The sequence below is a fragment of the Dama dama genome, chromosome 22 (assembly GCF_033118175.1).
Source record: "Dama dama isolate Ldn47 chromosome 22, ASM3311817v1, whole genome shotgun sequence".
Lineage (NCBI taxonomy): Eukaryota > Metazoa > Chordata > Mammalia > Artiodactyla > Cervidae > Dama > Dama dama.
The window spans coordinates 40,095,759-40,122,466 of record NC_083702.1 but is presented as its reverse complement, the minus strand read 5'-3'; the positions used below and the strand labels follow the sequence as shown (position 1 = coordinate 40,122,466).

General features: G+C 37.1%; 1 protein-coding gene across 2 annotated transcripts in view; it reads left to right on the top strand.

Moving 5' to 3' along the window:
- Nucleotides 1–1,227: 1,227 nt before the first annotated feature.
- Nucleotides 1,228–26,708, top strand: part of IPO8 (importin 8) — a 72,508-nt gene continuing 47,027 nt past the window's right edge. The window contains exons 1-8 of one of the 2 annotated variants that reach the window (XM_061125209.1): nucleotides 1,228–1,519; nucleotides 5,433–5,514; nucleotides 10,749–10,905; nucleotides 13,410–13,568; nucleotides 14,531–14,687; nucleotides 22,800–22,889; nucleotides 24,573–24,667; nucleotides 25,105–25,189. In XM_061125209.1, coding sequence (XP_060981192.1) covers nucleotides 1,436–1,519; nucleotides 5,433–5,514; nucleotides 10,749–10,905; nucleotides 13,410–13,568; nucleotides 14,531–14,687; nucleotides 22,800–22,889; nucleotides 24,573–24,667; nucleotides 25,105–25,189 — 909 coding nt within the window. In that variant the 5' untranslated portion in view covers nucleotides 1,228–1,435. The remainder of the gene's footprint in view (nucleotides 1,520–5,432; nucleotides 5,515–10,748; nucleotides 10,906–13,409; nucleotides 13,569–14,530; nucleotides 14,688–22,799; nucleotides 22,890–24,572; nucleotides 24,668–25,104; nucleotides 25,190–26,708) is intronic. The other variant, XM_061125210.1, reaches the window with a different exon arrangement.

The following is a 26,708-nucleotide window of genomic DNA, read 5'->3' as shown; positions in this document are numbered from 1 at the left end:
ACAACTCTATGGAAATTCAGAGAATGGGCAAAACTGGAAGCAACCAGAGACATATTAGGCACTTTTGCACCCAGCTGAAGGACGTGATCCCATTTACAGCCCCTGTAGAGGGGAGAGCGGTCAGGCTGCCAAGTTTTCTAGCACAAAATTTCTACCTTCTTGATTGAACCCAGTTAACTGAATCATTCTGTTTCAATTATCTGCTCTGGGAAAGATCCACCTCTTCAGATGTATTTCACCCACAATCATCTTTACAAGTGTAATTAAACTTTTTCTGAGTAACCTCAGGAGCAACTAGCTCCTTAATATTTTCACGCCATTGAAATTTTGGGCCCAGATATGGCCACAGTGGGTGGAGACAGCGTGACGTTTCTTGCCTTTCACTAGTTTTCTGAGAAGATTTGGAAATTTTTCAGAAACTTTAGGCATATTGTTTCTCTGATCTGGAACAGTTACTTTATAAGTATATTTTTTTTGTTTATATTTGTCTCTTCTATCACACTGTAAGTTCCTTCACAGTAACCTGCATTGAATTAATTTTGTTATAATGTGGTACCTAAGTATCTTGGTACTCTCTGGCTGAAAAATACATGTTTAAAAAACATTCAAGATGTGAGTGAGTAACTGAATGAACGAATGATGGCTCCCACAGAGAAAGCCTTGCGCTACTGGTAAAGCATCCGCCTGCCAATGTAGGAGACATAGGAGATGAGGGTTCAATCCCTGGGAGGGAAGATTCCCTTGGAGGAGGGCGTGGCAACCCACGCCAGTATTCTTGCCTGGAGAATCCCAATGGACAGAAGAGCCTTGTGGGTACAGTCCATAGCGTCGCACAGAGTCGGAAACGACTGAAGCGACTTAGCACGCACGCAGATGATCTCTGTTGTAATACCCAAAGAATTTTCAGACGAATAAAAAGTGCCATTCCATCCATATATGCTTAATTTGGAAGCAACTATAAACAGACACCTTGCGAGCTCGGTTCCCCCGAAGGGAAATGGCAGGCAGTTCTTTTCCGTAGGGCAGCACGACGACCGCCTGCTGGAGCTAGTGAGCCCGGTTTCCCTGCTGGGAAGAGGCCGAGACCACTTTCCGTACAGCAGCATGGTGGCCGCTAGTGGGGGCGGCCATAGCAGCATGCCCGGGGGAAGAGGCCGCCGTAAAGGAGGCGCCGTTTCCTCTTCTTACTTCTCCCGCCTCCCACCGGCTGTCGTAAAAGGGTGAATGGAGAGCGAGTTGTGGGGGGTAGAAAGGGAGGACAAGGGGCGCGGAGTCAGAGTGGCGCAGCAAGTGGCTGCAGGTGGCGACGGTGGCGGGGGGTGAGGAGTGAGGTAGTTCAGGGGTCGCGGAGGAGGAGGCTGAGAGGGTCAAAAGACAAACTAAAGCGGCAGTCTGGCCTACTGGTCCGGGGGCCGCGGAGCCCCCGCCTGGGGAGATGGACCTCAACCGGATCATCCAGGCGCTGAAGGGCACCATCGACCCGAAGCTGCGGATTGCCGCCGAGAATGAACTCAACCAGGTGAGGAGCGGGCCCCCGGCCGCCTCGCCGGGCTCTCCCTCTTCGGCGCCCCTGATCTCCACCCCGACCCGGGCCCCCGGCCCCCGGCCCCCAACGCGGCTCTCGGCCGGTTCCGTCCCCGTCCCCGCCCCCGCCCCAGGGTCCGGTGGAGCCGTAGTCCCTGGATCTTTTCTCAACGGCTCACGCACCTGTTGGCCACCTTTGCATCTTTCCCTGTCGTTTTCCTTCCCGGTGCAGTTTGTTCAGCTCGCCTGGTCCGCAGAAAGAAGCTTTAGCAAGCTTTGCTAGTGTTTTCGAGATGTGATTTCTTTTCCTTAAGTACGCCGAGTTGGTGGGAAAATTCACTTAAAATTCAAACCTGAGTTCTTTTTTCTGCAGACCCAGACCTTTTTAGGTGGTGTTGTGGGAAACCCTGTCCGGTCGCCTGCTTCTGTGGGGTTGGCAGGGCCGCTTAGACACCGAGTGGCAGAGTTTGCTGGAGCGCTGGGGAAATGCTGGCGAAGAGTGCTTTGGGAAGAATAGGCAGTTTTTTTGGTGGTGGTGCTTTGCGAAAGCCACGCCGAATAGTAAGAGTTTGTAGAGGTTTTTTTAAAAAACGGTAAAATGTGTGAGACTTTCTTTTATTCCCTTTCCTTTATTCTTACTAACTAGCTTTGACCTTGTTCCAGCGATATCACCGACATTGCTAAATTGAATGATCCCAAACTCTAGGTTGTATTTTCCTCGTCACCTGTAAGAGTGAATCATAAACTTATCACTGCAAAGTACGAATTAAGGTCTACCTCCAGGATAGAGTGACAGGTTTGAGGTTGCAGTAATCCTTAAAATGTAAAGGAATATACCTGAATTAGTGGTTCTCAAAGCGCTGCCCAGAATGAGCAACGCCAACATCATTTGGGAACTTGTTGGAAATGCAAATTATGGGGCTTCACTCTAGACTTAAGGAATTAGAACCTCTGGGGATGGGGCCCAGCTGTGTTTTAATTAACTAGCTGGGTGATTCTGTGCTTCCTAAAGTGTGGGAATGACTGTCCTAAGTAAGTGTGTCATAGGTTTTCCCGGGATGGAGTTGACTTTGAAGTGCAGATATCTCTTGTGAATCTTTGAAAGGGATTGTTTTAATGGGAAATCTGGGTGGAGTTAAATGTGAATCCAGGATGAGAGAGTGAAAATAACTGACTCTGGAGAGAAGGTTGAGTTCAACTGACGCCCAAGGGAGTGTATTGGTGCTTCAAAGAGAAAAGGACTCTCTCTCAGAATAGGGGAAAGTTAAGGTCAGTACCTGTCCCAGGCTTTGCAGAGTAAAAGTACTACGTGTTGCTTAGTTGGAAGAGTAGTAATCCAGGCGTTGGCTAGGAGCAACAAAGCAAGAGCTGAACTTGCATTCTGCTAGTGTGAACAGGGGAGTTGGCCTGTTTATGACCCCCTTCTCTTCACAATGTGGCCAGATGTTATTTTGATAGTGTGGACAGGGATCCTATCTTTTCTCTCTTGTACTGCTCTGCCTCTGTTAGCCTATGCTTCTGTTGTTTCTGAGTCATCAGTACGTAAGTGCAGCTGACTTTATAGAAGTGGAAAGGGAAGGTGGAAAACCTGCAGAACTGCAAGAGATATTTAGGATCCCATACCCTTTTCTTTGTGGTGTGTGCATGCTTAGTCGCTCAGGCCTGTCCGACTCTTTGCCACCCTATGGACTGTAACCCACCAGGCTCCTCTGTCCATGGGATTCTCCAGGCAAGAATACTGGAGTGGATTGCTATGCCCTCCTCCAGGGGATCTTCCCAGGGATCAAAACAGTGTCTCTTAGGTCTCCTGCATTGGTAGGTTGGTTCTTCACCACTAGTGCCGCCTGGGAAGCCCCTTTGTTCATGATATTCCAATCCAAATCCGTACCAACCTAACTCTGCCCTGCCCCATATCCACCCAGCTCACTACAGACCACAGCTACCTCTGCAACTTCTGAAAGTAGCTTATTGCTGTGTCACTCATTTAGCATTTATATTTAGTATAATATAATGTTTTGGATTGTAATATGCTCTAAGTATTCTTTTGAATTGTAAGTAGAAGACCAAAATATAATGTCACATAACCTTTTAATAAATAAGGCTTTAATGTCGGGTTTTGTATGCTTTATCCTTTACCACCTCTGTAACATCCTTCTTTGTTGGATAAACCAGTGGGTAACCTACCACAGGTGATTAGGGTCCAGCTCATTTATTTTAGTGACTGAACAACAAGAGTAAACTTTTGAATTATCTTATAATTGTTCTTCTTTTCATCCTCTATAAACCGCAGAATCTTAAATTTTTGTATATGAAGTAAATTCTTTGTCTATAATTGAAGCCACTAAGTTGTGTCTAACTCTTTGTGACCCCAAGGACTGCAGCACGCCAAGCTTCCCTGTGCTTCACTGTCTCCCAGAGTTGCTCAAATTCATGTCCATTCAGTCGGTGATGCCATCTGACCATCTCATTCTCTGTCACCCTGTTCTTTTACCTTCAGTCTTTTCCAGTGGGTCGGCTCTTCCCATCAGGTGGCTGAAGTATTGGAGCTTCAGCTTCAGCTTTGGTCCTTTCAATGAGTATGAAAAGAATCAATATTTTAAAGATGCCAATTTTCTCCATTTTTTTGGTTGAACATTTATCTCAATGAATGTTATCAAAAATAATAGGAAAGGTGATAAATTTAAAAAAAAGGAGTGGTGTGCATAAACTAGTGGTGCACTGAAAGGGATGCCAACATAGATCCAGGCTCTAGGGAGGAGGTAAGCAGAACAGACTCTTTGTGACATTGTCTGGCTTAGCCTCACTGAGAATTTATGAGTCTTTTCTGGGAATGTCAGCAGGCAGGGCCAAGTGTAAGCTCCAGGAATGTGGCAGGCCTGTAATGTGGTCCAGGTACTAGACATCTGGAGGGAATATGATCAGAAGGAATAGACTGCTTGCTCTCTCTTTTTTTTTGCATCTATAGTCACGATGGCCAAGCTCAGGAGTAGGTCAGAGTAAAACATGTCTGTGGGGAGACATGGCCCAGGCAGTAGGCACCTCATAAGCGCAGGCTCACTGGGGCACTGCTAAGTTTAAAAGATGCTCTGGCAGCGGAGGGCAGCTGGTGACAAGAGCTCTCAACCCTGTCTCTTGAGATACCTACATTGTTGCAATCTGGACTGGCTTATGCTGAGCCATTGTTCATTTTCTCTGTTGGATCTCCCATTTTCTGTAGCCCATGTTTTCTTTTCATCAAAAGTACTAACAAAATTGAAGTACAGATAAGCTGGAAGGAAACACTTGTATAAGTCACTCACCTGGAAAACCGCATTGACAGAGGAGCCTGACGGGCTACCATCTATGGGGTTGCAGAGTCAGACATGACTTAGTGACTGAGCACAATGTATGAGTCAAATAAAAATTTGAAATTTTAAATTCATAAAATAGCTCCTAGAATTGATTAAGAATAAAACAAATATTCCCATTACAGAAGATGAGGGGAATAAAGAATTTGTGGAAGAAAACAAATAGCCAACCAATAGGAAAAAAATTCAAGCTAGAATAAGTGTAATTTAAAATATGAATAAGGATGAAAAGTTTTGAAGGAATGATAATGCTAGTCTTTATATTAGATAGATGGGCACACATATAATCTACTATCGGAAGCATAAATTGCCACACCCTTTCTGGAGAACATTTTGACAATATGTATCTAAAAAAACATAAAAATGTTCTTACTCTTTTATTCATCGATTTATTCTAAGTAAATTTTTTTGTATTTTAGTAATCTTCATTTTGCTTTGGAGAGTTTCTTTTCCTTTAAAAGTTTTTCTTTTGTTTGGACAGGAATGTATTCAGGAACAGGTGCTGACAGTTATTCACTTGTATTGCCCTATTTTTAATATAATATTTCTTTGTAATTTCAGTCTTACAAGATTATCAATTTTGCCCCCAGTTTACTTCGGATTATAGTGTCTGAGCATGTGGAATTCCCAGTGCGCCAGGCAGGTGAGTTGTTTTCTTTTAAGTGCTTTATAAGATTATGGGTAAAACTAGAACTAGAGTTTTATTTCATTTCTAAATATCTGCTTTCTTTGAAAACATAGGAAACATACATGAGGTATTTCTCATGGCTTAAAAACTGACTCTTTTTCCCTGGAAATTTAGAGGTCCATATGGAGCTCTAAAATCTCCCATACCTTTTTCTGTCCTCTTCTCCTATCTAGCTATTAATACAGTTCCTTTTCTCTATTACATTGGCATTTTTCTTCTTAGCTTATTCAGTTTTAATAGCTTTATCTCCCTGATTTTTAGTGATTCCTGGTGGCTTTGCCTTTAGACCCATAGATTAACACCATGAATTTATGTATATGAATTTGGCTCCATTCCATGTGTCAGATCATGGAGGGGGAAGGTTTGCACAGGTGTTCCTAACCGCATGATGGGAAGCAGAACTTTTATTATAAACATGAACCTTGCTTTTGGGTCTGTGGATCTTAGAGTAGTTCCTTGATGTTTTTTTAATTATTCTTCTTCCTTTTTTAAATGAACTGGTCATTAGAAACCAGAAGGTTAAAAATGGAGCATGAAAGTGTCCTGGAAAGAAAATAATTTCAAGTGAAGGGGATAAAATGACAGTAGCTAATTTATAAGTATATGATTGAAGAGACTTTTTAAAAATTACGTGACGTACACTCATAAATAAATTTGGCAATATAGAAAAATACTCAGAAAAAAGTAAAAAAATTACCCTACATTCATTACTCAGAAATGGCCATCATTAACATTAGGTGACCATTACTCTGTGCATGTGTTCAGATAGAAGAGGCTAGATGAACAATTTTATAGAAATGGAATTATACTCTACATGCTGATAAAAGCATTTAGTTTTACTTGAACATAACAGAATAAATTAGGGAATCATTAAATTTTGGAAAAATATGTATGATTTCCTAAACGATCCCTTTGTGGTTAAATTATCTTATGAAAAAATAAATTTCTTATGAAAAAACTATGGAAAAACATTCATGGTGGAATTATTTTTACTTTAATAAGGTTTGTGAGACTTCAGTGTAAGTTTTTTGAAATCACAATTTTCAGTTTAATGTTTGTTTTATAAAATAGGGCTGTTTTGAAACCACATTTTGCTAAATGGAACTTACTTTAATAACCTAAGTTGTTTATAGGGCCATTGTGAATTTGCTATAAAGCTTTGCAATGGAAATAGTATTTTTAAGGATCTTAAAGCAGTTTATTAAATTAATAAGTCTTATTTATATAACATACAAATAAACAGAATTTATATTATTAGATTGCTCTTGAACCTACCCCGAGAGATAGCTACTATCAACTTTGGTGCTTGGTTCTCTAATTCTTTTTCTTTTTCTGTAGATATGCTGGTTTTAAAAAGTAATAAAAATCTGTTTGTACTACACATGCTATTTTGTAATTTCCTTTTTTTTTCATTTAACCACATACCCTTGGGAGATCATTCCATGTCAGTGCACATAACATATACTTCATTCTTTGTAACAATTATTTAGTATTTTTTTTTTAAAGAGAAAGTATATTTTTGAGATTTCCATACTCCCATTCCTCTATATATTCTTTTTTTTTTAAATTTATTTTTGTTTGGAGGATAATTGCTTTACAATGTTGTGTTGGTTTCTGCTGTACAGTAACATGAGCCAGCTGTAAGTATACATATATTCTCTTGAGCCTCCCTCCCTCCCCCCCCTTCCCCATTCCACCCTTCTGCGGTGTCATGGAGCACTGGGCTGAGCTTCCTGTGTGACAGCACTTCCCACTAGCTCTCTGCCTTATACATGGTAATGTATATATTTCAGTGCTGCTCCCTCAGTTTGTCCCATTCTCTCCTGCTGTATTTCTTTGAATTAGAACTACCGTAGTGTATTTAAGCAATCTGATACTGGTGAGCATGTCCCTTATTGCCCCTTTTTCTTGTTTTTGTTAGAGGTAATGTTAAAATGAACATCCTTGAACACATATCTCTGGATACTAGTGGGGATATTTTCATAGGATGAAACAAATGGAAATGCTAGGTTAATGATGTTAACAATATTAACATTTACAATTTTGAATCGTATCACCAAGTTGCATTTGCTTACTTGTTCTATCAACGGTGCATTAGAATGCAGGGTTTTCCATATCCTCACCAGTTCTATACAACTTTGAATCTTAATAACTTAGGTAATTAAGTTTTGATATAAAATGTAATTAGCATTTAAAAGCAACTTTTATTTATGATTTACGTAGATTTTAAATCTGTTAGCCACAGGACAGAGTTTCTCTTGGTTGTTGATCATGTCCTAATTTATTAGGACAACTTTTTACTTTACAGCATCCATTTTATTATACAGTCTGTGTATATACTGTGTAGAAGTCTACAGTATAACTATCCTAAATTTAAGTGCCATTTGTAAATTTTCTTTTCTGTTTAACCTATTATTAGAATACAAAGATACCCCAAGAATCATGGTGACCCTCGGACAATTTATCATTTTAGCATGACCTTTAAAACAGAATGTTGTGATCTTTGATTTTAAAAAATCAGCCTGTTTATATAAAGTGTAAAAGTTATGCTATAATATTAAGTGGAAAGACATGGTTCTGTGAAATATTCAGTTCTTGATTTTTTTTGCTTGTGGGCAGTTAATATTCTTGCTATTATCAAGAAAGCTTGTTAGTGAGTGTCCTTTATTACTTTACTGGTAAGAAATAGGAAATAAATGTAATATTTTGATATTGGCAAGCTAAACAAGATAAATTTGGATGTTTGCTCCACTGTTTTCCTTTTGATTGGTAGGCTTAGTAGCATTATCAAAGTGTTGACCTCATTGTTTCAGAATACACAACCTAGAAATTAACAGGAAGTTGCCTCTGATTAGTCCAGAAGCACTTCAAGATGCTCTTTTGTTAAAACTCATGTATCTTATTTGTAGGAAACTCTATGGCTCTTACTCAGAATCTATTTAATCTTGTTTTAGATATAATTTACACACTTCATTACCTTGTTTCTTGGCCTTTAACAGATTAAAGTAATAACAAGAGAGAGAAGAGGAGAAGGGCTACCACATTACTATGAAAAATAGAAAAACTTAGAAACATCAACTCAAAAAGCATAGCATTCCGCTTCACTAAGTTTGCTTGCATCCTTTCCACTTTGATGTTATAGAACCCATTTGATCTGTGTGCTGGTGGCTCTGGGTCCAGAAGATAGAGCGTATGTGATGATTCATTGTGTTTCAAAAGGGGAGAAATGCGTGTATATTTTAAAGTTAATTTAAAACTTAAGATGCTTGAAGTTATAAGTAGATTTTGCAGAAAAACAAATTTTAATACTTAATTTTTTTATGAATGAATTAAGATATTTGTATTTACTTAGCTCTGGCATATGGTTAGATAGACATTTGAATTAAATGATTAAGGGGATATTTTTAGATTATTGGTAGAGTTTCAGTTATTTTTGGTATTTTCCCTTCATTATCTTTAGTAATCTGTGATTATAAGCATGATTAATATTCTATTTTCAAATTATTACATTAAATTCAGTTTTATTTTAACTAACTGCATGTTTCTTGCAACCTATACAGTTTGTCAGTGTATTTTATATAGGCCATCTCTTATGGTGTTCCAGAATAAAAATATTTTTAGTTATAAAGTTAATAGCATTTAATGAATAAATTATGAATAGGTCCATGATTTTACCATGTCTGTATCTTTGCTGTCTGAAAGTTGCTTTTTATTTTCAAGACTAGTTCTGTAGGGATTAAAATGGCATTGTGATTTTTCTTTTTGCAAAGATTAATCTCATGAAATCAGTCTGAACTGCTGACAGGTTGGGCCATATTCTTAGATCATTTATTCATTTTTTCCAACAGTTTGTGTATTTTTATTGCCAATGACGGTTACATAATAAAATAAGTATACTGGGGTAAATGATGGTACTTAGTCCAGAGCCTGTGTGGTCTGACTTAAAAAGAGACAAAAACCCAAACTCTCACACATAGACACATTTTCTTTCTCTGTCTCCCGCCTCCCTCCCTTTCCTTTTCCCTCCCTTCCCCGCCCCCCCCTTTCTCCCTTTCCCTCTCTCTTTCACTGTCTCAAATAATTTTTGTTTTTATCCTAAAAAATGAAAGTCTTAGGTGAAATTGTCTTTTTCAGACCTTTGTTGAATCAAAACTAATGAAAGAGGAGCTTATAGGATATCAGGTTCATAATTTCATTGGATTTCTGTTGTATTACAGCCAATGTAGAACATGTTTTGGTTTAGTCTTTGTGGTATAATGCTTTTAGGAGCCAGTTTAGCTTATGTTAAAATTGAGATGAAGGGAGGAGTGGGGAAGAAGGGAGAGGAGAAACTTGAGGGAAGACAGTTACAATGCTTTGCAGGTCATCTGTCTTTATTTTTATATTTTATGTATGGGTAAGAATATGACATCATAAAAACATATGTATTCCCAGTGCTCAGCTGGGTTGGTGAGAAAGCTTTGCATTCCCTGTCAGAACTCTGTAGCAGTATATTAGCTTCTTTCAGAAGTCTTTTGTTAAATGTTGAAGATGATTAAAAAAAATAGAAACCAAATCATTGATGATTGTACTTTGATAGAAATAAGCACATAAGAGATTTCCTGAGATTTTCCAAAAATATTTGAAAGCTAATGTTCTTTTCTCTATTGTTATATTTGAAAGTGGCAAATATTTCTGAAGGGTTAGATAATAATTACCAATACTATAAAAAGCATACAAGTTTCAAAATGGTAGTGTGGGATAATAATAGCCAGTGAAAGAAAGACAGAAAAAGCAATCTGTGTGAAGGACTGTAGAGTTTCACCTGTTGTCAGTTCAGTATTGGGCATTATGAACAGTATGACTCTCATGATCTGAAAATTTTTTGGTAGAGTTGCATTTAGACCATTTTGTATTTATTTAGTATATAGGTACATACTTGAGTTCCTAGGTCATTTTTCTGTCATGTAAACTCTGGAGTTTTATTTAATGAGGTGTTTTCTGCTCAGATTTACTTTACTAGCTAAAGAGAAACTTTAAATTCTTATTCATTTTCCTTTCTCCACTTGGCTATTTATAAGATTTTCCATTTTTGCTGGGTGTCATATTTAGCATTGAAGGGTTTAGCCTTTCATGCTCTGCAAGGCTAAATGAAAGCCATCTCTTCAATACTGCTACATTAGCTTTTTTTTTTTTCCCCTTTAACTTAGCTGCCATTTACTTGAAGAACATGGTGACACAGTACTGGCCGGACCGAGAACCTCCACCAGGAGAAGCAATATTTCCATTCAACATTCATGAAAATGATCGCCAGCAAATACGTGATAATATTGTGGAAGGAATAATTCGGTCTCCAGATTTAGTGAGGTACATTATACTATATCTGTGTGCTTTGTGGGAAGCACAGACTATGTGAATGGTGGAGATTAGATTTAATCATCAGCCTCAAGTTTGTTTTTTAAAAGAGATACAAAGTAATGAAGGTGGTCATTCAAAGAATACAGTTTTAATTATTTGTTTTTGCATTTGTAATTCTTTGCTTATATATATATATATATATTATTATTATTATTTTTTTTTGGCTGCACCATGTGGCATGTGGGATCTTAGTTCCCCAACCAGGGATCAAACCCATGTCCCCTGCAGTGGGAAAGGAGGAATCTTAACCACTGAACCACTAGAAAGTCCCTGCCTCAAAATATTTTGGAAAGGATTTAGTTGCTATAAGTAGCCGTAAGAAAAGTTAAGGCAAACATGTAACTAAAATTGTTGTGTAGATCCCTGTATGTAAATAACCTATGTTCTCATTTAGAGCACTTGACTTTTCACTATTTGCTTTTCTTTTCCCTGATACAGGGAAATTGACTTCTGGGGGTTTTAACTTAGCACTTTTGTAATACTGTACCTATCTTTTTATTCATTTTTGTGAGCTGAGCATCTGTTCCTTTGAAGAAGATAGGATGGAGAAAGTATATACTAGAAGTATCTCTGGTTTTTTAAATTTAGATTAGCTGTGTAGAGTGTAGTAGATTTTCTGCGGTAATGGAAATCTTCTGTATCCTTACTGTCTGATCCTTAGTCATGTGGCATAGAAGCCAGTGGAGTACTTGAAATATGGCTAGTGTAACTGAGGAACTGAATTTCTAATTTAATTACATAACTGGTGGCTGCCCTTATTGGATAGCACAACTATAGAGTCAAAAAAATTATGCAGTCTTAAAATAGGAAAAACAAATTCTTTTCAACATGAGAGAGTGATTAGGTTTCTTTAGAAAAGGCAGGAGGGAAATAGATGAATCTGAGGTAGGGAAATGAAGCTAACTTCAAGAGATTAGATATAACTTTATCCCTGAGTGTGACAAACTTTGAACTCCTCTTTGTGCAGTTGTTTCATTAAGAGGAGAAAGGAGGTGTACTGATGAAAGAAAATAGTCTTTATTCTTTTTGGTTGCCCACATGCCTGTCTGGCACTGGCTTCCCTGTGGTACCATCATGTGTCCATTTCTTGGCAAAATCTTTACATTTTTAAATCTCTCTGAATCTTGCAAGCAATGCTTCTACACAGTAATATATGAAAGGATGGCTGTTCATAGACATCCTTTGCTTGGCTTGGAATGAAAAAGGATTAAGAGGGTCAACCTGAAGATGAAATTAAAAAAAAAATGAAAAGTTTCAGTTTTATTGAATACAGATATGATCTATTGGTTGTTTAGGAACAGCTGCTGGTGGCATAGGACATTATCTTTATTATGAGACAGTTCTTTGTGGCTTTGCTTCTTTTATGTCCTGAAGGCTTAACTGTAACCACTCTTACATAAATATTCTCAAAGTTTATTTGAAGTACTGCAAAGGATCTTTTGCAGATAGATTTGGAGACACAAGGAAAAGGCATTATTTTGTTTGTTTCATTTCAGTGAATTCAAGTTATTGGCTGTTGAACTGAATACGTATCTTTTTCTTGGCATGGTGGAATCCTAATTTAGCTTGATTCACTTTCTGACCATTTGCAAGTGACCATGTAAGGACACACTGGGAGTTTGTAGGAGAGAAATTTTTTCCCCTCACTTTCTGTTCAGTTGTGACTGGGATCCAGTTGAGGAAATGATTACTGACCTAAGCGTTATGAGATCACATCTTTTATCACTTAACTTCGTGGTTTTATTGAAGATATGTCCTTTTTTTTTTTTTCTGTTTTATGTCTTGCCTGTTGCTTTTTTTTCTATGTTTCTTTGGAAATAGCTGTTAACATTCCCCTTCAAGAATTTCCAGCTAGTACTTGGTACTTTGTATAAAATTTAGGATCTAAGGAAGTTTTCATAGGTGCAAAATACTGCATGGCTGGAACTGCTGATGACTGATTCCAGACTTTGGCTCATGGAGATGCTTCCCACTGTTACGTAGGCTTCCGTTTTACTTACTGTGACCATATTTAGGTTAAGTTTGTCCAGTTGAAATAATAACGTACTTTTTTGTTCTGTTTCCCTGTAGGATATGATAACCAAAATACAAAATATGACAAGGTGGGAAATTTTATAAAGAGCTGGGGTTGAGTCATTTTTTTTTTTGGAGAATTTTTAATGAATTTATTCATTTTTTTTTTTTTTTTTAACAAAGCTTATCTTTAGGATAAGACCATTTGAAAGATTTGATACATTTTAGGCAATCACTCATTCTATTTATTTTCAGTAAGTTTAAGTTACTGAGGAGGTGTTTTTTAAATAGGACCACTCTTTTTCTTATCATCCTAGATAAATAACTATATAATGTAGATAAATAGGAATCAAAGTGCTTTTGTGTACAGTACTAGAGGTCTTTGAAGCCTGATATTTATAACTACTTAGATTGTGGACTTTTTTCCCCCCACCTTATAGAGTCCAGTTAACAATGTGTCTCCGTGCCATCATTAAATACGATTTCCCTGGTCACTGGCCAGCAGTAGTCGACAAGATAGACTATTACTTGCAGTCACAGAGCAGTGGAAGCTGGCTTGGCAGTTTGTTATGTCTGTATCAACTGGTGAAGACATATGAGTAAGTTGATTTCTACTGGCTGAAGATACCAGCCTTGTGTTACTTAGAAAGAATTACATTGCATAGAGGGGTCTGCTGTGGGTATTGTGCAGAATCAGGTTAGTTTGGGAAATGTTGGATTCAACACAAATGTGGTAATTTACTACAGTTTTTCAAAGAATCTTTAATCTGCTAATGTGTTAATCTTTCAGGTAGTGCTTCTCAAACTTATTTGTTAGTTTCAGAGGACTATTTATTTAACAACTTTCCTTGGAAATTTTGATGGAGAGGTACCTTAACATTTGTCTTCAAGTGAACACATTATTAAGTAAACCAAACATTGACCTTTTTGGGTACAAGGTAGAAAATGCCAGTTTCTTTGCTAGTGAGTTTCGTTTCTATAAGAATTGCTTGGAAGGTGTGGGACTAGTGTCACGTTTAATAGCATTGCTTTCTAGTTTCGAATTGCTGCTCCTGCGTACAAAGTTCTGTAGTCCTCCTTTTAAAATGATTTTTAGAGGATATTTTAGTGATCTAAGAGCACATAAATTTGTAAACTATTTTAACTTCTCAATATAGGGTATAGACAACTGTTTTTTCCACCACATTATTTGTTATATAATAGGAATATCTACTTACGCTGGCATATCAGCCTGTATTTTGTAGCAAGAATTGTGGTATGATGAAAGTTAATCTAAGTACTAGAAAAATTGATTTAGGAAAGTTGCAAAGCTGTTTTTGATTATTTTGAATTAGTCCAACTCTTCCTAAAAAGATATTAGGTATTCTGCCTGAAACAGGGATGTGCTCTTTCAGTTTCTCTCAGGTTCATTCCAACAATCCAAAGTGAAATGTAATACAGTGTTTAGAAAGTTATTGTTTTAGTTTTATATAGTTTAGAAATACTGTTTTTCATTCATCATTTATAGCTCTTTTGTGGGGGGAGAAATTATTGTTTTCTTGTTTTGTCTTTGCTCATGTAGATATAAGAAAGCAGAGGAAAGAGAACCTCTTATAGCAGCAATGCAAATATTTCTGCCTCGTATTCAGCAACAAATTATGCAGCTCCTTCCTGATTCCTCACACTATTCTGTATTAATACAGAAACAGATTCTGAAAATCTTTTATGCACTTGTGCAGGTAAGTTTCTATAGCAGAAGACAAATTTGATGCCATGTATTTCTGCCTGGCACATCGAAAGTGCTCAGTAAGTGTCAGTTATTGTTTATTGTTAAAAATTACATATTATATATTCTCACATGTATTTCTTTAAAAAAAAAAAAAAATCCTTAGGAGAGAACAGACTTAGGTCAACTTAATTGTCCAAGGTTATCTGAGTGGCAGAGCTGAGATTCAGTGGCCATATGTCTTTCACCCCAGTGTCTGAAGTCTGAGTATGGAAGAAACAAGGTAGTTAACTGTCCTAAAACCTGATGATTTGACTAATCTGTCCATAGCATTCTGCCTGTAGATTAGTTACGATTATAGGAGAAGAGAAAGGAAAAGTAGAGAGTTCTTTTTTTATTGAGAAATCATATTGATGGTAGTTTGTTTGCATTTGACCCAGTTTAAAGGTAACAAATGAGACTGAGTGACTCATTTACCTTCATTTAAAAATTTCTCTTTTCTTATTTGAAAGCTATAATGAACATTAATATAGAATGTTTTAAATATAAAAATATTTAAAATTTAATCCTCGAAAGGCTTGGGTAAGATATTTAGATCTAGGTGGAGAAAGAATAATTGCTGTCAGTTTGAACTATTTGAGTGATGAATGGATTAAAGCTTTATTTCTTGCTTTCTTGTTAACTTAGTCATGGCAAGAGGGTAGTTTCATCAAGCTAGAGAGTCAGGATAGTTTGTTTTTGTTCTTGGCTTCTATCTGACTGAAGTACTTTTATATTGTTCTAGAATATTTCACTTTAATAAGATTTATATTTTTAGCCTCACCTTTTAAACTTTTAATAGAGACAGTCCAGGGAGGATTTTTGTGTTTTTTTCAGCTTTGCCTTTTTTGGGGCAGTGGGAAGGGGAAAGGCCGCACCTCTGAGAAAAGAGAAGAAACTAGAATACCAAGAAAACATATTCCTTCACCTTTTTTTCCTTTTTTTAAAAGTAATAAAGCAGGAAGATGTATGATGCTTTTGTTTTTGTTTTTCTGTTCAGAAATCTTTCTCAGGAGAATCACTTTGGGGCAAACATTTTTTATTCAGTGAGATGTCTTGCCATTAGACATAGTAATATCCCATTTATTCAGAGCCAGACTTCCCTTTCCCACTGGGAGAAGCATAGCCAGGAACTGTAAGTAAGACACAGGATGATGAAATAGTTTTCTTAAAGTCTCTACTTCTACTTGGTTTGCTAAGAGAGCAAAAATCTAATTTTTTTTTCTTACATGTATGTGCTAAAGAACTGAAAAATCTGGGGAAAAAAACCCTCATCATTTTAAACCATTTCAGTAATTTATTATGTGCTGATATAGTGATATTCTTCAGTGAGGAATCCTGGAAGCAAAACTTTAGAAGGCTTTAAGTGGCATAGTTCCAGTGTTTATGTAAGTAAAGAGTGATTGTCTATAAGGGAAAAGGCAGAAAAATTTATGTTATAAAAAGTATGATATAATGCAATTGATTTTGTCTAAGCATTTATTAAATATTTATTGTATACAGGGCTCTTGAATATTTCATACATATTTCAGAACTCATTTGTCCAGAAGTGAACTCATTACTATCGTTCCCCCAACCCTGAACCTGCTCCTCCTCTTTACTCCATCTTAAAACCAATTGACTGCCCACTGCATTTAGAATAAAGTGTTAATTTCGTCACATGGCCTATAAAACCTTTCATCTCTCACCTCATCTTATGCTATACTATCTTATACTATCTCACCTCATCTTATACTATCTTATAATATATTTAGCTTTAGCTTTGTTCTTTACACTCCAGCCATATGGAAATTCTTTTAGCTTCATGAGCAGGTCATGTCCGCTTGTCACTGCTGAGCCTTTAAGGCACCGTGTAACCTGGAGCACCCTCCTTCCCCTTTCTGTCCTGGTTCATTTGTACTCCTTCTCCATGTCTCAGCTTGCATATCACTTCTTCCACGGAAGTTGTCTCTTCTGTTACTAGGCTGCATTACATGGTCCTCATGGGTGCTCTTATCAACACTGTAATGCTTGTTTATCACATCATGTTGTAATTTCTTGTTTAAATGTTTTCCCCCCCTCAATTAGAATGTAAGCTTTACTTACTATTATGTCCTTAGCAGGTTTTGGAATGCATGGATGCAGAGATGCTAAGCCTCATCTCCTGTAGCTCAAGGTGTAGTAGGGAGGGGAGTTGTACACTGTAATATAGTGTAGTGGACTGTGATGTCATGCCACAGTGTAGACAAAATTAATTGAAAAAAGTGTTTCTTGAAGGAAAGATTTTCATTAAAGTCATTAAAATGAGTTTGCATCACAAAAAGATAATTATGGGACGAGAAATTAAGGAAACATCCCTATTTACAACTGCATCAGAAATAATAAAATGCTTTGGAATAAGCTTATCCAAGGATGTAAAAGACCTATATTCTGAAAGCTATAAACATTGATGAAGGAGTTTGAAAACAGTACAAAGAAATGGAAAGATATTTTGAGTTCTTGGATTGGAATAATTAATATTGTTAAAATGTCCATACTATCCAAAGCAATCTGTAGATTTACTGAAACCTCTATCAAAATATTGATGACATTTTTCACAGAAGTAGAACAGATAATTTACCAAAGACCCTGAATTGCTAAAGCAACCTTGAGAAAAAAGAACAAACTTGGAGATATCACGCTCCCTGACTTCATACTATACTGCTGCTGCTGCTGCTAAGTTGCTTCAGTCTCTGTGCGACCCCATAGACGGCAGCCCACTAGGCTCCGCCATCCCTGGGATTCTTTAGGCAAGAACACTGGAGAGGGTTGCCATTTCATTTTCCAATGCATGAAAGTGAAAAGTGAAAGTGAAGTCGCTAGTCATGTCCAACTCTTAGTGACCCCATGGACTGCAGCCTACCAGGCTCCTCCATCCATGGGATTTTCCAGGCAAGAGTACTGGAGTGGGTTGCCATTGTCTTCTCCTCAGACTACACTACAAATATACAATAATCAAAACAGTATCATACTGGCACAAAAACAGGCTTATAGATCAATGGAACAGAACAGAGAACTCAGAAGTAAACACATGCACATATAGTCAATTAATCCATGACAAAGGAAGCAAGAATATATGGTGAAGAAAAGACAGTCCCTTCAGTAAGTGGTGCTGGGAAAACTGGACAGTCATATGTAAATGAATAAGGACATTTCCTCATATCATATACAAAAATAAAGTCAAAACAGATTAAAGACCTCAATGTAAGACCTGGAAACCATAAAACTCCTGGAAGAGAAAACATGTAGCACATTTTGACATAAATCAGCAATATTTTTTTTTTTTTTATTTATTTCTTAAGGAAATAAAAACAAAAACAAATGGGACCTAATTAAGCTTAAAAGCTTTTGCACAGCAGAGGATACCATTGACAAAACAAAAAGACAGCCTACTAAATGGGAGAAGATACTTGCAAATGATATTAGCAATAAGGGGTTAATATCCAAAATATATAAACAGCTCATATAGCTCAATGACAACAAAAAAAACACCCAAATAAAAAATGGGCAGAAGACTTGAATAGACATTTATCCAAAGAAGACATATACATAGCCAACAAGCACTTGAAAAGATGCTCAACGTTGCTTATCACCAGAGAAATGTAAACCAAAGCCATAATGAGCTACCACCTCATACCCGGTCAGAATACCTATCATGAAAAAATCTTCAAATAACAAATCTTGACAAGGATGTGGAGAAAGGGGAATCTTCATACACTGTTAATGGGAATGTACATTGGTACAGCCATTATGAAAAACTATGGCATTTCCTCAAAAAACTAAAAATAGGACTACCATATGGTCAGCAATTCTACTGCTAGGTATATATCTGGAAAAAGTGAAAACACTGAGTCAAAAGATATATACACCCCAGTGTTTGTAACAGTATTTTTCACAATAGCCATATTATGGAAGCAACTTAGTTCAGTTCAGTTCAGCTCAGTCGCTCAGTCGTGTCCAACACTTTGCGACCCCATGAATCACAGCACGCCAGGCCTCCCTGTCCATCACCCACTCCTGGAGTTTACTCAAACTCATGCCCATGGAGTCGGTGATGCCATCCAGCCATCTCACCCTCTGTTGTCCCGTTCTCCTCCTGCCCTCAATCTTTCCCAGCATCAGGGTCTTTTCCAATGAGTCAACTCTTCACATGAGGTGACCAAAGTATTGAAGTTTCAGCTTCAGCATCAGGCCTTCCAATGAACACCCAGGACTGATCTCCTTTAGGATGGACTGGTTGGATCTCCTTGCAGTCCAAGGGACTCTCAAGAGTCTTCTCCAACACCACAGTTCAAAAGCATCAATTCTTTGGTGCTCAGCTATCTTCACAGTCCAACTCTCACATCCGTACACGACCACTGGAAAAACCATAGCCTTGACTAGATGGACCTTTGTTGGCAAAGTAATGTCTCTGCTTTTTAATATGCTATCTAGCTTGGTCATAACTTTCTTTCCAAGGAGTAAGCGTCTTTTAGTTTCATGACTGCAATCAGCATCTACAGCATTTTGGAGCCCCCCAAAATAAAGTTGACACTGTTTCCACTGTTTCCCTATCTACTTCCCATGAGGTGATGGGACCAGATGCCATGATCTTAGTTTTCTGAATGTTGAGCTTTAAGCCAACTTTTCACTCTCCTCCTTCACTTCCATCAAGAGGCTTTTTAGTTCCTCTTCACTTTCTACTATAAGGGTGATATCATCTGCATATCTGAGATTATTGATATTTCTCCTGGCAGTCTTGATTCCAGTTTGTGCTTCTGCCAGCCCAGCATGTCTCATGATGTACTCTGCATATAAGTTAAATAAGTAGGCTGACAATATACAGCCTTGACGTACTCCTTTTCCTCTTTGGAACTAGTCTGTTGTTTCATGTCCAGTTCTAACTGTTTCTTTCTGACCTGGATATAGGTTTCTCAAGAGGCAGGTCAGGTGGTCTGGTATTCCCATCTCTTTCAGAATTTTCCACAGTTTATTGTGATCCGAACAGTCAAAGCCTTTGGCGTAGTCAATAAAGCAGAAATAGATGTTTTTCTGGAACTCTCTTGCTTTTTTGATGATCCAGCAGATGTTGGCAATTTGATCTCTGGTTCCTCTGCCTTTTCTAAAACCAGCTTGAACATCTGGAAGTTCATGGTTAATGTATTGCTGAACCCTGGCTTGGAGAATTTTTAGTATTACTTTACTAGCGTGTGAGATGAGTGCAATTGTGTGGTAGTTTGAACATTCTTTGGGATTGCCTTTCTTTGGGATTGGAATGAAAACTGACCTTTTCCAGTCCTGTGATCACTGCTGAGTTTTCCAAATTTGCTGGCATATTGAGTGCAGCACTTTCACAGCATCATCTTCCAGGATTTGCAATGGCTCAGCTGGAATTCCATCACCTCCACTAGCTTTGTTCGTAGTGATGCTTCCTGAGGACCACTTGACTTCACATTCCAGGCTGTCTGGCTCTAGGTGAGTGATCTCACCATCGTGATTATCTGGGTCGTGAAGATCTTTTTTGTACAGTTCTTCTGTGTATTCTTGCCACCTCTTCTTAATATCTTCTGCTTCTGTTAGGTCCAATCCATTTCTGTCCTTTATCGAGCCCATCTTTGCATGAAATGTTCCCTTGATATCTCTAATTTTCTTGAAGAGATCTATAATCTTTCCCATTCTGTTGTTTTCCTCCATTTCTTCTCATTGATCGCTGAGGAAGGCTTTTTTTTATCTCTCCTTGGTATTCTTTGGAACTCTGCATTCAAATGGGTATATCTTTCCTTTTCTCCTTTGCTTTTCACTTCTCTTCTTTTCACAGCTATTTGTAAGGCCTCTTCAGACAGCCATTTTGCTTTTTTGCATTTCTTTTCCATGGGGATGGCCTTGATCCCTGTCTCCTGTACAATGTCACAAACCTCTGTCCATCAAGCACTCTATCAGTTCTAGTCCCTTAAATCTATTTCTCACTTCCACTGTATAGTCATAAGGGATTTGATTTAGGTCATACCTGAATGGCCTAGTGGTTTTCCCTACTTCCTTCAATTTAAGTCTGAATTTGGCAATAAGGAGTTCATGATCTGAGCCACAGTCAGCTCCCAGTTTTGTTTTTACTGACTGTATAGAGCTTCTCCATCTTTGGCTGCAAAGAATATAATCAGTCTGATTTCTGTGTCAACCATCTGGTGATGTCCATGTGTAGAGTCTTCTCTTGTGTTGTTGGAAGAGGGTGTTTGCTATCACCAGTGTGTTCTCTTGGTAAAACTCTATGAGCCTTTGCTCTGCTTCATTCTGTACTCCAAGGCCAAATTTGCCTGTTACTCCAGGTGTTTCTTGACTTGCTACTTTTGCATTCCAGTCCCCTATAATGAAAAGGATATCTTTTTTGGGTGTTAGTCCTAAACAGTCTTGTAGGTCTTCATAGAACCATTCAACTTCAGCTTCTTCAGCGTTACTGGTTGGGGCATAGGCTTGGATTACTGTGATATTGAATGGTTTGCCTTGAAAACGAACAGAGATCATTCTGTCGTTTTTGAAATTGCATCCAAGTACTGCATTTCAGACTCTTTTGTTGACCATGATGGCTACTCCATTTCTTCTAAGGGATTCCTGCCCACAGTAGTAGATACAATGGTTATTTGAGTTAAATTCACCCATTCCAGTCCATTTTAGTTCGCTGATTCCTAGAATGTCAGTGTTCACTCTTGCCATCTCCTGTTTGACCACTTCCAATTTGCCTTGATTCAGGGACCTACCATTCCAGATTCCTATGCAATATTGCTCTTTACAGCATTGGACCTTGCTTCTATCACCAGTCACATCCACAACTGGGTATTGTTTTTGCTTTGGCTCCATCCCTTCATTCTTTCTGGAGTTTTTATCCACTGATCTCCAGTAGCATATTGGGCACCTCCTGACTTGGGGAGTTCCTCTTTCTATCATTTTGCCTTTTCATACTGTTCATGAGGTTCTCAAGGCAGGAATACTGAAGCAGCTTAAGTGTCCATCAATAGATGAATGAATGAAGATATTGTATGTTTATGCACATGCATATACATAAAATGGAATATTACTCAGGCATAAAAAGAATGAAATTCTGCCATTTGCAACAATGTGGATGGACCTAGAGTGTTTTACACTTAGCGAAATGTCAGGCAAAGAATGACAAATACTGTTATCACTTATGTGTGGAATCTAAACAATAAACAAGTGTATGTAACAAAACAGAAACAGATACATAGATACAGAGAATAAACTAGTGATTAACAGGAGAGGGAAGTGGGGAGGGTCAAGATGCATATGGGATTAAGAGATATTAACTACTATGTATAAAATAAATGAGTAACAGGATGTGTTGTACAGCACATGGAAATATAGCCATTATTTTGTAATAACTTTAAATGGAATATAGTCTATAAAAATAGTGAAGTTACTTGTATACCTGAAAATAATATAATATTTTAAATGAACTACATTTCAAAAATAAAAAGATAATTATATGAGGTAATGGAAGTATTGACTAACATTGTTATAAAAGTAATTTAACAATATATATGTGTATCAAATAATCATGTTGTGTACCTTAGACTTATGTAGCATTATATATCGATTCTATTTCAATAAAGCTGGAAAGATGAAATTTGACACCCAAAGTGGTAAATGTTAAAAAATCACTTATCTAGAGTCTCATGCTGAATAAATGACCTCTTTCTGTATTACTTTTATTATTTTTTACTTAAAAATATACCAGGGACTTCGTTGGAGGTCCAGTGGTTAACACTCCATGCTCCCAATGTGGGGGGCATGGGTTTGATCCCTAGTTGGGGAACTAAAATCCTGGATGATGCACAGCATGGCTGAAAAAAAGGAGGAGCTCAGAGAAATAATTTATGGCATGTATATTTTCTAGATTTTAAAAATTTAACTTACGTAGAGCTGTTTTAAGTTAAATTTTAGGTTGAATCATGTGAAATTACTGTTTTCATGGTCAAGTGTTAGCCGTTCCATGTATTTCAACCTTTCTATGTAGATAAGTTGCTGATTTTTTAGAGGGGAGGAATTATTGTCTGATATTGTTGTCCTTTGTTTTCAGTATGCGCTGCCTCTTCAACTGGTGAATAACCAAACCATGACAGCGTGGATGGAGATCTTCCGAACTATTATTGACAGGACTGTTCCTCCTGTAAGAAAGGGCTTCTGTTTCTAAGAAGAATTGGGAAAAGTTGAATTTGGGTTCTTTGTGGTAGACTATTATCCCAGCCTGCTATTTGGAAAAAAAAAATTACTGTAATAAAAATAATTTATGATACATACTTAGCTATAGAAAATTCAGATAAACAAAATTAATAAAATAACTGTTTAATCCTACTAAAAATAGATAGCCATTTTTAAAACTTGATAATCATTCCTCTTTTTTTCTCTGCATTCATATACAACATATTTTTTCCTACAGAAAATACTTTATAGGAAGAAGTGATTAAAAAGGGTATACTGACAAAATCTTATTAAACAGTGATTAAAAAAGGTATACTGGAAAAGAAGCATTAATGGGATCTGTCAGGAGGAACAATTATATTTTATTTGTAAAAACGGTATATATAGATGGTTGCGTGCATGCATGTGTGCTCAGTTCTGTCTGACTCTTGCGACCCCATGGACCGCAGCCCACCAGGCTCCTCTGTCCATGGCATTTCCCAGGCAAGAGTACTGGAGTGGGTACTGTTTTGATATTAATTTTCACTTAAAATTTTGTGGAAATATTTTGTATGATTTTGAATTTTTTTGTATGGTACATTTTTGCTTAATGCTTCATTTGCTAGATATTTAGCTTGTTATAGGTTTAACTATAAGGATATAGTTAGATTTCTATGCATATACATGATTATTTTGTTTGGATGACCTCCTTGCTGTGTTAAGGCTTTGACAGATCTTTAGCTAATTAGTAAATTAATTAATTGAAGTAGAGTTGATTCACAATGTTATATTAGTTTCAGGTGTTTGGCATAGTGATTCAGTATTTTTATAGGTTATATTCTGTTAAAAGTTAGTAGAAAGTAATGGCTTAATTTTCTACTTTGACAGATACTGAAAACAGCTTTCCAGAAAGAGTGTATTGGCTTATACTTTAATAAGCAGTGACTGATACTGTTTTGTTCAATTCTAAGTTTGCCAGTTTGATAGGTGAAAGATGGTGTCTCATTTTTATGTGCAATAAATGTGATACTATATTTCATATATCAAATTAACTCAAATAATCAGATTAACTAAATTAAAATATATGAACATTTAAAAATTATATATAAAATTATATCAAATATATATTATATTAAACATTATATTAAGATAGAAAATATTTTAAAAATATAAAATTATAAAAATTATAAAATATTTAAAATTTTGAGCTTGTCTCCAGATGTTGTCTCCAGATGTCTCAATATTCCTTCCTTTGTCTATATCTTGGGACAAGTTATGTTGAGATTTAGTTTATACACATTAATGCACAGAAATTAATGAACAGTTCAGTGAATTTTGACAGACTGACACTTGTGTTACTGTCTCCCAGATCAAGATATAAAACTTTTCTGGTATCCTAGAGAGTTTCCTTGAGGGATGTGACGTTTTGTATTTTGTTTTCTACTTTTTTGGGCCTTTCAAAGATAGATAAATGTGAACAATAACACTAGTTAGTTGAAGTTTTGCTCGTTTAATTCCTACCTAGCAATCTGTAAAGTAAGAACTTGTATTTGTATGGCAATCTGAATTCACATTTAATATTGCTTAATTTATGTCAACATTTATTCTGCCTTTGTTGGTCACGCAAACCCTTCCGTTGTAAGAATTTTATCTGGGTGTTTTGTCCCCCTAGGAGACTCTGCAGATTGAGGAGGATGATAGACCAGAACTGGTCTGGTGGAAATGTAAGAAGTGGGCGCTGCACATTGTGGCTCGTCTCTTTGAACGGTAATTCTGGTTATTAGATTTACCATCTGTGGTTAGTATCTCAGTACTGGGTATAATAAAATTGAATAGGTCCCCTTGATGCTGTATGGTATTTGATTATTTTTCTTTAGAGGGCAAAAAGTTATCCTGCCCTTGTTTTAAAGCAGGCTTCACTGTGATCATTGGCTTTGATATCATAATGAGGTGAATGGTCTTCCCTGGGTCTTTCTAGTCTCTGTCAAAAAGGATGGAGATATGATATTTCTGTCTGAAATTTTAAGTATGGCCTGGACTCGAAGTGTTGCTTGTCATAATTTTACTTCGGTGCTTGTGAATAAAAGGGAAAGTGTTAGTTTTCTGCCCCAGTAGAATGTATCTATGAAAAATTATTTAAACTAATGAGCATGTTTTGTTTACAAAATTCTCAATATTTAAACATTTTCTCTTTGTGTTTTAAGATATGGAAGCCCAGGAAATGTCACAAAAGAATACTTTGAATTTTCTGAATTCTTTTTGAAAACTTATGCAGTGGGAATTCAGCAGGTAATAAACTTTACATTTTTAAAATAAAAGGATGGTTACTACTGCAAGTAGTTAAAGTCGCTTTTATCATTTAAAAGTAGTTTATAAAATATTAATTAGTACATTACCTATTTTTAAGGATGAAATGGCAGCTCTGGGAATCTAATGCAATGCAGTCAGTTTTAGAACCAAATGTACTAGGGTAGCTACTGCAGGAGTTTCCCTCCCAAACAAACAAACAAAAAAGAATTTCGCGCCGTGACGCTGGGCTCGGCCCTTTCACGTGTGCTGACTGATGATTGTGCAGTATTCACCAGTGTTAGACCATGTTCTGCAGGTAACTTTCTGACCTCATATTAGTTTCTACCCTCTATTTCTTGAAGCCTGCACATCTTTGTTTTAAGTTTTTGTATCAGAAGATTTAGGTAATAGGAATTGATCTATTTCAAGAGGAGTTGAACTCAGAAGTTGACTTTCAGCTGAGAGCTTACACATTTTTGTGAAAGTTTGGAAACTTTTCTATACAGTGAAAATTAGGAACTCTTAAGAAATAATCCAAGTTGATGTTAATGTTTACAAACTACAAAGGATAGATGGACATGAAGGTTGGATTATCTGTATTACCATTTGAATTATGAAATTTTTGTTTCTATTTCAACACATGAAATTTAATAATGATTGAGCATTGGCTATATCAGGGCTGTATTAAGGAAACAGATTAATCAGACGTAGTAAAAGGCTTTAATGATAAAGTGTTTCTAGATTTTTATCAGTCTCTGCATATTAGTCTTTATTGTCAGTGATAGAAAGTTAAATACTTAAAACCTGACATCTTAGATGGAGTAATTCCTTTTATGGATTATCATTTCTAAAAATTACCTTTCAGTGTTTGAGGAAAGCTATGGCTATAATTTTCTTACAAATTATTTTATTGGCCCATTAAGTTCAGTTCAGTACCTCAGTTGTGTCTGACTCTTTGTGACCCCATGGTCTGGAGCATGCCAGGCCTCCCTGTCTATCACTAACTCCTAGAGCTTGTTCAAACTCCATGTCTATTGAGTCATTGATGCCATTCAACCATCTCATCCTCTATCATCCCCTTCTCCTCCCGCCTTCAATCTTTCCCAGCATCAGGATCTTTTCTATTGAGTCAGTTCTTCACATCAGGTGGCCAAAGTATTGGAGTTTCAGCTTCAGCATCAGTCCTTCCAATGAATATTCAGGACTGATTTCCTCTAGGATTGACTGGTTTGATCTCTTTGCTGTCCAAGGGACTGTCTAGAGTCTTCTCTGACAACACAGTTTAAAAGCATCAGTTCTTCAGTGCTCAGCTTTCTTTATGGTCCAACCCTCACATCCTTACATGACTACTGGAAAAACCATAGCTTTGACTAGATGGGACCTTTGTTGGCAAAGCAATGTCTATGCTTTTCAATATGCTGTCTAGGTTTGTCATAGCTTTTCTTCCAAGGAGTGTGCGTGCGTGCTAAGTTGCTTCAGTTATGTCCGACTCTTTGTGACGCTATGGGCCATAACCCAC